Genomic DNA, 12,878 nt, shown 5'->3' with positions numbered 1-12,878 from the left:
TGGCATTTTAAATTATATAGAATCTGAAATTCAGTGACAACTTAGGACAACAGCATCCAATAGAAATAGACGCGAGCCACACGTGTAATTAAAATTTTTCCTAAGAGTCATGTTTTAAAAAAAGTAAAAGAAGAAAGCGAGATTAATTTTCATAATTTATTTTATTTACTTCAACATATCCAGATGTTAACACTTCCACATGCAATCAGAGTAAAAACAAACTAGTGAATTATTTTACATTCTTTTTTATACTAAGTCCTGGAAAACTTGTGTGTGCTTATGCTTACAGCACAGCTCCATGCATAGGAGACACATTGCCAGTGTCTCGGTAGCTGCGTGGGGCCATTGGCCACCACATCATAGGTGCCTGTCTATCAGACAGTGTCTGAGCCATAGTGGGATGGGATTCAGCCTCTCCTCACTTTGGAAGCATTGGTCACCTTTCCTGGGACTTTGGTAAACAAGAAACCCCTGTCTTTTAAATCCAGTGACTGTTCCTAACAGAAAAAGCTTAGGAGGACAAGTGCCATCCCAGGTGTTCTCCCAGGACAACTTTCACCCAAGATCCCTTCCTCTCCTCACCATAGCGCCCCAGCTACTGGACTCTTCAGTTTCTCTTACTGGCTTGATCTCTGCTACCCTCCTGACCTTGACCCTCATTCTCTGTATCTCCCTCTTGCTTGCAAATCACCCATGGCATGGCAAAGGATATCCACCCCCATCGTGGCCCCATGAAAACCGCACCTACTTCCACCCTACTGTCCACTCATTCTTCAGACATTATTGTGTGTCAGCTGTGTTTAGTCACCATGCCAGGTACTGGGGTTACAGCCACAAATAAGTCTTTGCCTTCATCGCAGCTGCAGTCAGTAGAGGAGACAGAAAAGTAATTTCACAACACTTGGTAATAAATTACAGCAATGGGGTTGAATGCATGATCCTAGAGAAGCACATTGGAAAAGCCTCAAGAGATTGAGAAAAGCTTCCCAGGGGAAGTAACTTCCAAGCCAAGATTAGAAAAGGGAAATAAAAAAAAGTAGCCAGGCTTTGGAAGAAAGCAGAGTGCATTTCAGACACAGGGGGAAGAGAGGGCACTTGCAAAGGTCTATAGGGGACAAAGAGCAGGTTAAACAGAGTGTGACTGGTGCTTTGAAGGTGCAGCAGGCAGGGGTCTGAGGACTTCAGAATCCAGGGCATTCAAGGATGGCAAGCCATGATTAGGAGTCTCGACTTTATTTTGTGTTAAGCATCATCGAAAGGTATAAATGATAGTTTCAGAAAAATCATTCTATCTGCAGCACACAGGATAGATTGGAACAGGATAAAGACAGGAAGTTGCTGCAGTCGTTTAGAAAAAAAATATGATGGAAATGTGGAGAAACAGCCAGATGGAGAGATAAGGAAGAAGAAGGATTGACAAGATTAGGTTTAATTGGATTGGATGTGGGGGAGAGGAGGGCAGGGTGGGAGAATATATCTTCAGCTTGGGCACATAGCACATGCAGAGCTAGAGAGCACAGAGGGTCAGCAGTCTTGGCCAAAGTGTAGGAGACAGAAGGTGGGTGACCAGATCATTCATGGGGACATGCAGGGGAAGGTGTGCATCAGTATGTAGGTTAGATGTTGTTTGCAAACAGGTGAGGAATGGAAGGGTTTTAGACAAATAAGATGGTCCAGAGAAGAAGAAAATTGAGAAGTCCTCAGAGTTTTTTGCAAAACCCCACATTTAAGATGAGAGAAGGAAAAGGAAAGCCCAGAGGAAATAGCCTATGAAGAGAAGAGCCACGCTGGGGGGCAGAAAACTGAATGCTCAATAGAAGGCGAGACCCTCAATGCCAAGATAGAATTCAGTTCCCATTGGATTGAGCAATATGGAGAAGGAACAGGGACCTTGATCAGAGTGTTCTTGGGACAGAGTGTGGTAAAGGGCCATTGAAGGCAGAGGTGGCCAGTAACCCACCCGTGGGCTGGGCCTGAAGCCTCCATGTGTTGTTGGATGGGGTCCCCAAGCCTGAGTGCCTTAAGGAAACAGCAAGTTCAGTTGCCAAGAAGCAGGCGAGCTTAGCCCTGCCACTAGGGGGCTCACTGCTCCCAATCTCCCTGTCTGTAAAAAAGGAAGCTGGAGCCAGTGTTTTCTAAACTGATGTCCCACAAATTTCTGTTTCATGGACTGTGTGGCATTTTGATAAACATATATCCAATAAGTATTTGAGTGCCAATTTTATATGAAGAATCGTATGCTAATAAAAAGGAAAGAGTGTAAGGGGACAGATGGAGGAATGGAGGGATGGATGTAAGGTTTGGGAACAGAAACTTGGTAAAGAATGGGCTAACAGAACTCGCAAACTTTTTTAACAGGTTCATGAGCATTTGCAAATCATAAAAAAAGTATAATCCAGTATTGAGTATTTATTGTTTCCCAACGACTCTTTTCTACTTTAATCACCAAGTGTGCGTAGACATCCAGAGATACTGCCATCAGCTTGACTTAATTGGGGATCTATGTGTGTCCCCTCCCCACCTCTGCCCCCAGTCTAGTATTGCAACAACACAGTAGTTTTCTTGGAGCCACAGACAGAAGTCTTCTAGCTGTTGGTAGTTCAAAAATAAAAAGACTGAGCCTTTAAGAGAGTCTGGACAACAGGGCCTCATCATAGTGTTCCTCTTCTCTAGTTAGCATCTCAGTGTGTCCGGAGAGACCCCATGGGCATTCTTCCCTTGCCAAGAAAAAAAGGACTTGCAGATCATCATATTTGGGATCATCATTCTGATGGACCGCCTGCACTTAATCAGACAGTGGAAGTGCCCTAGAAGTGTCAAGGTGTAGCTTTTCTTAAGAATCAGATGTTATCAGAAGCAGACAGCAAAACATCCAGGAAGGGTCCTCCAAGGAGCAAAAAGTGAACAGCAGATGTGAAGCCAGGTTAGTTGAGAAAGACTCCACCAAGAACAGAGTGGTGTTAGGTGAAGGGAATGCATGTGTTGACCTGAATAGGCTGGCCCTGAGTCCAGGTGCCCTGCAAAATGGACTTGTGCTCAGAGAAAGGAGGAATGTCCGTGTTAACACCTAGGACACCCTTTTGACTCCGGGCTATGGAACAAACTAACTTCTACCCTAGGCATGTGGAATGGTACTAGTTAAATACCATCCCGGGTGAGAAACAGTCACTCAAATAGTAGCTTCCCTCTGGATGTAGGAGCCCCAAGGCATCCCTCCCTAGCACCATCTTGTAATGGAGGCCAGCAGAGTGTGAACAAATGGTCCCATGGGGAACCTGGGGGAGTGGGAAGGATGGGAATGCGATCACATGGCTCTTCCTCCGGGTACAGAGAAATTTGCCTTGTACCCTTGCACATGAGTAACCATGTTGAACTTGTTTTTCTTGCATAGCTAAGGGTGTCCCGGCTTTTTTTTAATCTATGACTGTGTAACACATTACTTCAAAACATAATGGCTTAAAATATCATCTCAGTTTCTGGGGGTCAGGCATGGCTTAGGTGAGTCCTCTGGTTCAGGCTCCCTCCCAGGCTGCTATCAAGGGCTCCTCGGGGATTGTAGTCATCTCAGGGCCTACTGCAGGAGGACTGTCTTCCAGGCTCACTCCTGTGGCTATTGGCATGATTCAGGTCCTTGCCACGCGGGGCTCTCCATCATGGCAGCTTGCTTCACCAAAGCATGCATGCCAGTCTTTTGTGATATCCCCCTGTTTCAGCATATTCTGCTCTTTTGAAGCCAGTCAACAGGTTCAGCCCACACTCAAGACAAGGGGCTTCTACAAGGAGGTGAGGTTTTTAGAAGCTGCCCATCACTGTGCCCAGCCAAGGTCCTAAGCAGTTCGCCTCTCTGCTTGGACCCATTTATTCCTTTCCAAACACACTGGAATTTAATAACATGCTAAAAATGTGGCATCGTAATGGAATGGCCAATCTCAGCACTGCTTTAAGTGTCTTTTATGGGACACGGGGTTTCTGCAGCTCTGAGTGAGGGTGAGTGTTGAGGCTAGAAGTGGGAGCAGTATGTGTTTATGTGGATGAACAAATTAATCTGCATGTGAAATCCCAATAAAATTGACATGAAATAAAAATTTCATGCCTTACAGTGTATCAGTGTTGCCCATGAAATGAGATTAAAGGGAATTTCTGATTTTGCAGTTGTCATACTTTTTAGACTGCTTGCAATTTTTCCCTTCTGAGGAGTTGGGTTTGAACCTAGGAGGTCAGCCCCAGAGTTGGCGTTTTATATATTTTTATTCATCTTCCCTTTCCTCCTAGCTGAGAGCAGGTGTCCTTAGATAGAACAGAGCTGGGGGTGGATTAGATGTTCTCAGCTCTAAAAATGAAATTTGTGCTTCTAAAGGCCAGTAGTAACAAGTTCTCTGCTCCTTGTCCTGAGCGAACTGACATTCGGGGAAGGGCACTGGGCCAAGAGCTCCTCCTTGTCCCTTCTTCCTCACCCACATCCATCCTGAGTTGGGCTGTGGTGGTGAAGAAGGAGGAGAGGTGAGTCTGTGAGGCTTCTGCTGGACTAGAACAGATGGCAGAGGTAGGGACAAGAGGAAGATGCAGGGGACAGAGCATGTGTACCACCCTACCTGCACCAGGGATCCACAGTGTCACTCCCTTGTGGACACACAACTCCCCTAGAATGTGAGTCCCACCCCCGCTGGACATCCTCTGCCTGTGTTTCCTGTTGCCTCTGGCTGTGAAATCGAGGGACATGGAGCATATGGAGAAGATGACTTATTCATTTCCATGGCCTGGGTCTGACCTCTGCAGCATGTGCTGGAAGTGCAGAAATTGGCAGGAAACTCTGATTTCTGTTCAGGAACAGATGTTCATGAACCATCCCACCCAGGGCCTTTTTGTGGGCACATCCTCCCCACCCTTCCAGGCCTCAATTGGGCATCGTGTAGAAACCCCTGTTAGGATGTCCCTGTGGTGGCCCAGCCAGTATTTTCACCATCTTCCTTTGCAAGAGCAGGAGCCTATTCTTCCCTCTTGGGCAACGGCTGGTTTCTGGAACTCAGTAGAAACTGCTTCTCTAGATGCTGATTTGAGTAGGGGCATATGGGTACCCCCCCAGTATACAGGGGTGCAGAATGGACTTTAAGTAACGATTAGGACAACCCTAGCAGGGAGAGCATTATATGGGACAGAAACCCTGGAGTCCAGCAGGCCTGAGCTCCAGTCCCCTCTCCTAGCTGTAGAGAGTCGGTCTGTCTGTGCCTGAGTCTCCTGTAATGAGTCTATAAAACAGTGTCACCTCCCAGAGCTGCTGTGAGCATTAAATACTCGAGGTGCTCCATACAGCACCTGGTGGTAGGGGTCCCACAAGTGTAATTTAAACACACTCCACAAGATGGATAGTGCTGTTCCCATAAACTAGGGACTAAGTAGACCAGGAAGTCACTGGCGAGCTCCCCAGAAACTGAGGTTCAACCCAAGATGTCCCCACCCAGGCCTGTTTGATTCCCAGTAGGTCATGCTACATATTGATGCGATCTTCCCCCATTCAGTAACTGTCCTCCATCTCCCCTTGAGGATGCCGGAGCCCTGCTTCACGACTCAGAGCCCTTGTCAATTCTGGGGGAGCCAGTGTGGCTCCTTTTACACCAACATCATAGTAAAATCTGTGCTTTCTCTTCTGTTTCAGTGAGCAGCCTCCCTCTCCATCACTCCCTCCTGCTTTTATGCCCGAGAATAAAATTCTGAGTGTTTATAATTCATGAGCAAGTCTTTCCTTCCATGGAGGCAACATGCAGCTAGAGGAAGACCATATGTCCAGAGAGTCGCAGCTCCTGGATCCTGGCCCCCGGCTCCCCGGCAAGCTGTGGGACCACCAGGAGCCCCACTGATAAAATGGAGACAAGTGTGATAATCATCATCCTCTGTTTTCTAGGCGGCTGTGCTATTTCATGAGCTTGTGGGATAAACAGCATTGTGTACATCATTACAGAACTGCCGTAACTGACAGCAGGGGTCACTGTGCAGGCTCTGATGTACTCATGTTGTCACATATTTGTGTACCAGGGTAGGCAGGAGGTGGTGGTGGAGTGTGGGCTTGTCCTTCTCAGGTCTCAGGTTAGCATCTCAGAACACCTCTCTGGAAACATCTCTGGCCAGTAAGTGGCACTGAATGCCCTGATCTTGTTGGTCTGGGAGGCTCATTGAGCCCACCTTAACACAGAGAAATCTAGGGTCTCCTCTGAAGCTTTCTTTGAAAAGAACAAGAAATCACATGTTAGAAATTGACTTAGAGCAGCGTGCTATCAGGAGCTGCTGTGGCCATCTGCCGGCACCCCAGCCTGGGTCCCCACACAGCCAGTGCCCCACCTTCCTCCCGGTTGCAGGAGATGGGTTTGGCACCCCCACCCCCACACGGATCCTCCCTGCTCACCAGCTCTGCTCTTCCGTAAAACCCCTGAATCTTTAATAAATTATCAACATGCTTTCTGTGCTGGCGCCAGGGCTCAGCCTTGGCCGCCTTCTCTATTCCCCTGTGCCCCTGGGAGAGCTCACTGTTGGATTTGTCTTTTCAATCCCTCCCACAGAAAGCCCACTGTCTGGGCTGACTCTCCTCATGGCATCCAGCATTAAGGATTTTTCTCGACCTCAAGGCCTTTTGCGAGAGCCCAGTGCTCATAGGCTGTGGGCCGGACCTATTATGGCAGGTGTGCAGTGCTCAGAGGCTGATGGGCCCAGCCAGCACAGTACCCTGGGCTCCTTGCCTTGGATCAGGGAGAGTTCACAGGAGACACTAGGGATGAGCACCAGCTTGGGAGTCCCCTCACCCCATTCATATACCTGCCGTTTGATCTAAAGTCAGTTCTGCCTCCCCTTACCTCATCTGCAGAGGGGAGGTTCTCACCTGTTGCTGTGACGGTCAGTTGAGGCAAGAGGTGAGGTTTGGCTCTGTGAGCTGCAGCAGGGCAGGGCGGTCCCAAGGAGTCCTGAGTGTGAGACACCACCCTGCCATCTGCCCTCCCTGGGCTTGCATGCGCAGGGGACCTCCCAGGCTTCCTGTCCAGTCTCCAAACAATACCTACTGAGTTACCAGTTCTGCCCATTCAGGGGGTTGAACTGGGTCATCTCCAAAGTCCCTTCATTTTCTACCCCGTGAGCTTATGATTCTGGTTAGTGCCCACCGCCCAGGGATGCTGCAGCCGTTCTGCTTTCTAGCTGGGATAACAATTCTAGCCCCCGTTTACTTGGTGCCTACTGAGTCCCAGGTGCCCTTTGTGCATTATCTGCTGTCTTCACAGCAAGCCTGGGAGGGAGGGAGGGGTTCACCCACATTTTACAGTTGACAACATTGAGGCTCAGAGAAGGTAAACAACAGGCCCAGGGTCCCCAGGCAGTTCTCAGCAGATCCAGATTCAAATCCAGGCATCAGGCCCCGGTTCCTCTCACTAACGTTGTTGCTGCATTCTTTGAACCCTCCCTCCTCCTGCCTCCCTCTGCCCCTCACCTGCTGTTGGAACAGGATGGAACCACTCACCAAAGACCCCTTTTCCCGTACTTGAAAGACCGGACCATGTCACACAGACAGGCAGTCACCTGCAGATTTGGACTGCTGTTAGAAATAATGATAGTTCCTATTTTTGAAGCATCCGCTTGGTTTGGATATGAGGTGTCCTCAGAATCTCCTGTGTTAATGCAGGAATATTCAGAGGTGAGATGGTTAGGTTATGAGAGCTGTATCCTAATCGGCCCATCCTAGTTTGACTGAGTGGTAACTGTAGATGGGACATGGTTGGAGGAGGTGGGTCACTGGGGTTGTGTCCTAGAAAGCCAAGGGCTTTGGGCCAGCCCCCTTTCACAGATAAGCACCCTGCAGGCTGGAGAGGTGGGTGATTCACTCAAGGTCCCATGCTGGTGGGTGGAGTCCAGACCCCTAGGCCAGGAACTGTGAAATGCTATATTCCATTTTCTGTCTGCATACCCCTGCCTTACCCTGTGAGATTCAGCACCTCCTTTCTGCCTTCTTTACCATTCTAGATGACTCCAACCCCTGCCTAATTGTGTGCAAGCTTCTGTCACTGTGCATCGACACACTTGCCTCCCCAGCTAGCACCTCCAAGACAGGGAAAGTGGCTTCTGTCCCCCAAAACTCTTTCAGCAGATAATAACTCCAAATACTATCATTTTGCTCCAGCTTTCTCCTCAATAACCTGCATCATAAAAGCCAGAACTTGGGGACCCGCTGCCTGGTAGCATGTGGAAGAAGCAGCCAGTCCCAAGGCAGTGTTCACAGTCTGCCTGCAGGAGATTTTTCATAGCTTCTTTCCTGGGACCATAGCAGCCAGGAGGAGCTTGGGGCATGGCCACTGGGTACATCTGGGTCCTGGCACTGTCTGCCTGCAGTCTCTCTGCTCTGGGTCTCTTTGCCCTTCCTGTCTCTGAGTAAGATCAGGAGGCTCTGGGAGCCTGACTTACTACTCTCCCTTTCAGAGATGGCTCCCCTGACTTCCCGCTCAATCCTCATGGTGCTGAGCATGCCCACTGTTGTTCCCCACTGCATGGGCCTCTCCAAGCCCCTTCTTGCAACTTCCCACCCCTGACCAAAGGCCAATCCCATCTGCCCTCCTGGCTCCCCACTGTGCCTAGCTCAGAGTCAGGGCTGTGTCCAAACATAGGCAAGTCTAAGGCCTCTTCTCCCTGGGACTGACTCATAGCACTTTCCTTCCCTTTGTATGATAGTTCATTTTTTGTTTATTATATATATATATATATATATATATATATATATATAAAATTATATATAATTATATATTTTTATATATATATATATATATATATATGATAGTAGAGTATATTTGAATTATTATATACACATGGAGTATAACTTATTCTAGTCAGGAGCCCATTCTTGTGGTTGTACATGATGTAGAGTCACACTGGTCATATATTCATATATAAGGATAGGAAAGTTTATGTCCAATTCATTCTACTGTCTTTCATATTTCTATCCCTTCTCCCTTCCCTTCATTTCTCTTTGTCTAATTCAGTGAATGTCTATTCCTCCCCTTTCTACCCTCCTTTGTTGGGTGTTAGCATCCACATATCAGAGAGAACATTTGACCTTTGGCTTTGGGGACTGGCTTATTTCACTTAATGTGATAGTCTCCAGTTCCATCCATTTACCTGCAAATGCCATAATGTCATCCTTCTTTACAGCTGAGTAATATCCCATTGTGTGTATATACCACATTTTCTTTATCCATTCATCTGTTAAAGGGCACCTAGGTTGGTATCATAGCCTGGCTATTGTGAATTGAGCTGCTATAAACATTGATATGGCTCCATCACTGTAATATGGTGATTTTAAGTCCTTTCTATATAAATCGAGGAGTGGGATGACTGGGTCAAATGGTGGTTTCATTCCAAGTTTTCTAAGGAATCTCTGTACTGCTTTTCGGAGTGGTTTCTCCCTCTCCCCCATTAAACTTACTAGCATAAAACAAAAGTCCTGGGCCATCTTCGCCCTGTCTGTGCTTTAGGAATTTGGAGCAGCTTGGCTGGGTCGCCTGTGCTGACTCTTTAGGCTGCAGTCAGAAGTGTGCTACTGCTGGTATCATCAAAAGGCTTGGAGGGGACGGGTGGGTCCACTTTGAAGGTGGTTCAATCAGATGGCTGACAGGTTGGTGCCAGTGTGGGCAGGTGGCCTCAATTTCTCTTCTTGTGGGTGTCTCTGCAGGACTGCTTGGGCATCCTCACAGCATGGCAGCTAGCTTCCCTCCACACGGCCAAGGCAGAAACTGCAAGGCTTCTATGATTTGATCTTGGAAGTCACTCACTGTCCCATCCACCAACTCCTATTTGTCATAAGAGATGCCTGATTCAGTGTGGCAGGGGGCTGTGCAAGGACACGAAGACTAGTAGGTGGGAATCCCCGGAAGCCATCTGGGTGACTGGCCACCACATCTTATAAAATCACAAACACTAAGACGGCTATGACCCAGGAATGCATTTCCTGACTTTGTCTCTCCCTCAATATGCACGTGGTATATTTAAAGCTTGTTCTAGGAACACAGATATAAACAAAGTCATGAGTCCTTCCCTAGAAAACTTCACGGTCAAGATGAGGAGACAGTCTCACTATGAGAAATGCTAGAGAACAGATATGTACAGAATTATGGGAGCACAAAGGACAGGTCATTGCCAATCCAGAGGAGTATGGAATGCCTTCTCAGCAGAGGGACTATCTGCTCTGAGTATTGAAAGATGAATAGGAGCTCCTTCAGGTGGAGGAAAATTTGAGAATAATGATTCATTTAGCATGAGCCATGGCTGCATAGGAGACTCCAATTGTGAAAAGTCTAAAGGCTATGATAGGAAGCCGGAGTGTGCGCATCAGGAACCACTGAGGGGCTTCAAGCCAGAGGAGACCTTGGTGGGCAACACAGGCCTGCAGAAAGATTGGATAGGTGGCTGCTGCCGTGGTCCTGCTGCCGTGGTCCTACCACGGGGTGGACTGCCTGAGCTGGAGCCGTGGGGGTGTAAGGCAGGGTACACGCAGAAGGTGGGCTGGCAGGATGTGAGATGTTGTCTTGGGAGGTGGGCCAGACAGAGAGGGCTGCATGCCATGACTTACCCTTTCCACCATCTCTTGCCCTGGGGCCTCCTTCCCTGACTCCTGGCTGCCTGCAGACACTTCCTGAGCAGGACAGCCTGTCCTTCTCTGAATAACTTCTGTGCCGACCCCATGAGCCTTCAGTGTTTGCTCCCCTCAATCAAACTCCTCAGTCATCAGGGAGGCCACCGGAAGGCAGGACTATTGATTTAGGGCCGAGAATCCCTGAATGTTTTTGGCCACAGACTTCTTTAAGAATCTATTGAAAGCCATGAACCATCTTCCCAAGGGGGAAAAATTCACATTTGCACAAAAAGTTTGCAAACAATTTCAGAGGGCTCTACCCCCTTGAAGCCCATCCCTAGGTCTCTGGACCCCAAATTAAAAGACCAGGAAGAAATGGGGAAATGCGAGCAAATGTCTGACTCCCCAAACATCTGTTGTTTACTTCCTCGTTCACTGCCCCCACCCCTGCGCATAACTGGGTGACCCTAAAATAGCGAAACCGGAGGCAGCGTTTACCCAGGGATGGCCCCTCGTGGCACCAGCCTCACTTGGCGGGTTTATTTCCATTATCTTAGTCATTTTTGAGCTGTAGGCTACAATTTTCACTTGCAGCGAGGTATTAAATTGAAATTACCCTGGATGTAATTGTCATACAAAGTCATCCTGGGCACACGGAAGTGAACACTTGCTCAAGATGGGGGTTGATGACTGACTCTGGGGCTTCAGGGCTCTGCCTCTTTAAACACGCCAGATCTAGGTGTGTGTGGCAGGAGCTCCGCACAGTGTGGTAGGCAGAGGCTGCAGGCCCAGAACATTCCGCCATGAGGCCTCTGCCGCTGAGATCTGCTGGCTGGCATGAGCAGGAGGGCTAGAAGGGCACAAATGCAGGAGCAGAGCCCAAGACTCAGAGTTGAGAGTATGCAGCTGCTAGGGACCACAGTGCACTAGCTCAGGTGTGCACCATTTGTTTGCTATATCTGAACTTCCTTTGGCTCTAAGTCCAAGTTCCTCACAAGGCAGCTGAAATCCAGCTCAGTCATTCCAGGTGCTCTCTGCCTCCCCTTAGGGCCAGGTGAGGCCCTGGGACTGACAGGGTGCTAAGTTACTGGGGCGGCCCCACCAGAGGCCAGTGGCCTCCCTGATGCAGTCCCAGCCCTTTAGGTCTGCTCTGCCCCCAACGGTCTTAAGTGCCTTGCACTTTCCTTCCCAGGTGCACGCTGCTGGTGTATTGCACAGACCTCCCGCCCACCAGCATCATCATCACCTTTCACAACGAGGCCCGCTCCACCCTGCTCAGGACCATCCGCAGGTAAGGCAGCCTCCCGCCCCTTTCTCACCGGCAGTCCACCCTGGCCCCTGCTTGGCAACGCTGTGTCTGCTCACTGGGTCACCTGATAAGAGGACTGGGCCCTTCTGACTACGCACTGGGTCACTTGTGTACCCTGGGAGAGGCCATCGCCCCATTTATGGAGAGAAAGTCAGAGGCCCAAGGTTGGGTAAGTCAAAGAAGCTCATAGAGAGTGAGCAGAGGAACTGGTCCCAGAGCCCTTACCCTTCACCTGTGCCAAACTGCCTCAGGAAGGAGTTCTTATTTTCACAACTGATGGAGAAACCAAGACCCAGAGACGCTAAGAACAAATTCCATTCCCATCACCCAGCTGGGATCAGAACCCAGGTCTGCCAAAGACTGCCCCTCCCTGTACCCCTCTCTCCACAGCCTCCCTCCCACCCGCAGGGCAATGGGGGTGTGGATCAGAAAGGCCACAGGTCATCACTTCCTGGCCATCTGCTTTTGATTCCAATTCTGTTGCCCTCTGGCCTTTCTGACTCTAATTGGTCCATCTGCTATGGCTGGCCTGTGGCCTGTGTATGGCTTTTCATGTGGTCAAACCCCTGTGAAAGCCCCAGCAGAACTCTCAGAACAGAGCTGGGACCCAGAAAGCCTGCCCAGGATCCATCCCCAGGTTATCAGAGGACCTTGGTGATTTCAGACCACTTCATACCCTTCCCTGCAGGCAGCTGCCCTACCCTTCCTTACACAGACCCCCAACAGCGTCTGCATTGTAGTTGGCAGAGAGGGCAACTGAGCCCCAGAGTTCAGAGAGGTTCTGCCACCCTCAGGTAGACCTGGGCTCATGGCTGCAGCTGAGGAGGTGGGGAGGCCATTGCTAAGCGCACTTTACAGCCGAGGAAGCTGAGCTCTGGATATCCTAAGGCAAGGTCTGCAACACACGCCCTGGTGGAGCCCATCCCCACGCTCTAGGCAGTGTATCAGATGATTCCCTGATGCCACAGAGAA

The 12,878-nt window shown here is 49.2% G+C and overlaps 1 protein-coding gene across 2 annotated transcripts in view; it reads left to right on the top strand.

Annotated features, from left to right (window-relative positions):
- Galnt14 (polypeptide N-acetylgalactosaminyltransferase 14) overlaps positions 1-12,878 on the top strand; it is a 222,781-nt gene that overhangs the window by 153,698 nt on the left and 56,205 nt on the right. For both annotated transcript variants that reach the window (XM_046441580.2, XM_046441581.1), the window contains exon 3: positions 11,790-11,888. In XM_046441580.2, coding sequence (XP_046297536.1) covers positions 11,790-11,888 — 99 coding nt within the window. The remainder of the gene's footprint in view (positions 1-11,789; positions 11,889-12,878) is intronic.

This window comes from Marmota monax, unplaced genomic scaffold (assembly GCF_021218885.2).
Source record: "Marmota monax isolate L192 unplaced genomic scaffold, Marmota_monax_Labrador192_F-V1.1 WCK01_AAM20220418_F8-fsc00010, whole genome shotgun sequence".
NCBI classification, from domain to species: domain Eukaryota; kingdom Metazoa; phylum Chordata; class Mammalia; order Rodentia; family Sciuridae; genus Marmota; species Marmota monax.
This window is presented reverse-complemented; position numbering and strand designations above follow the sequence as displayed.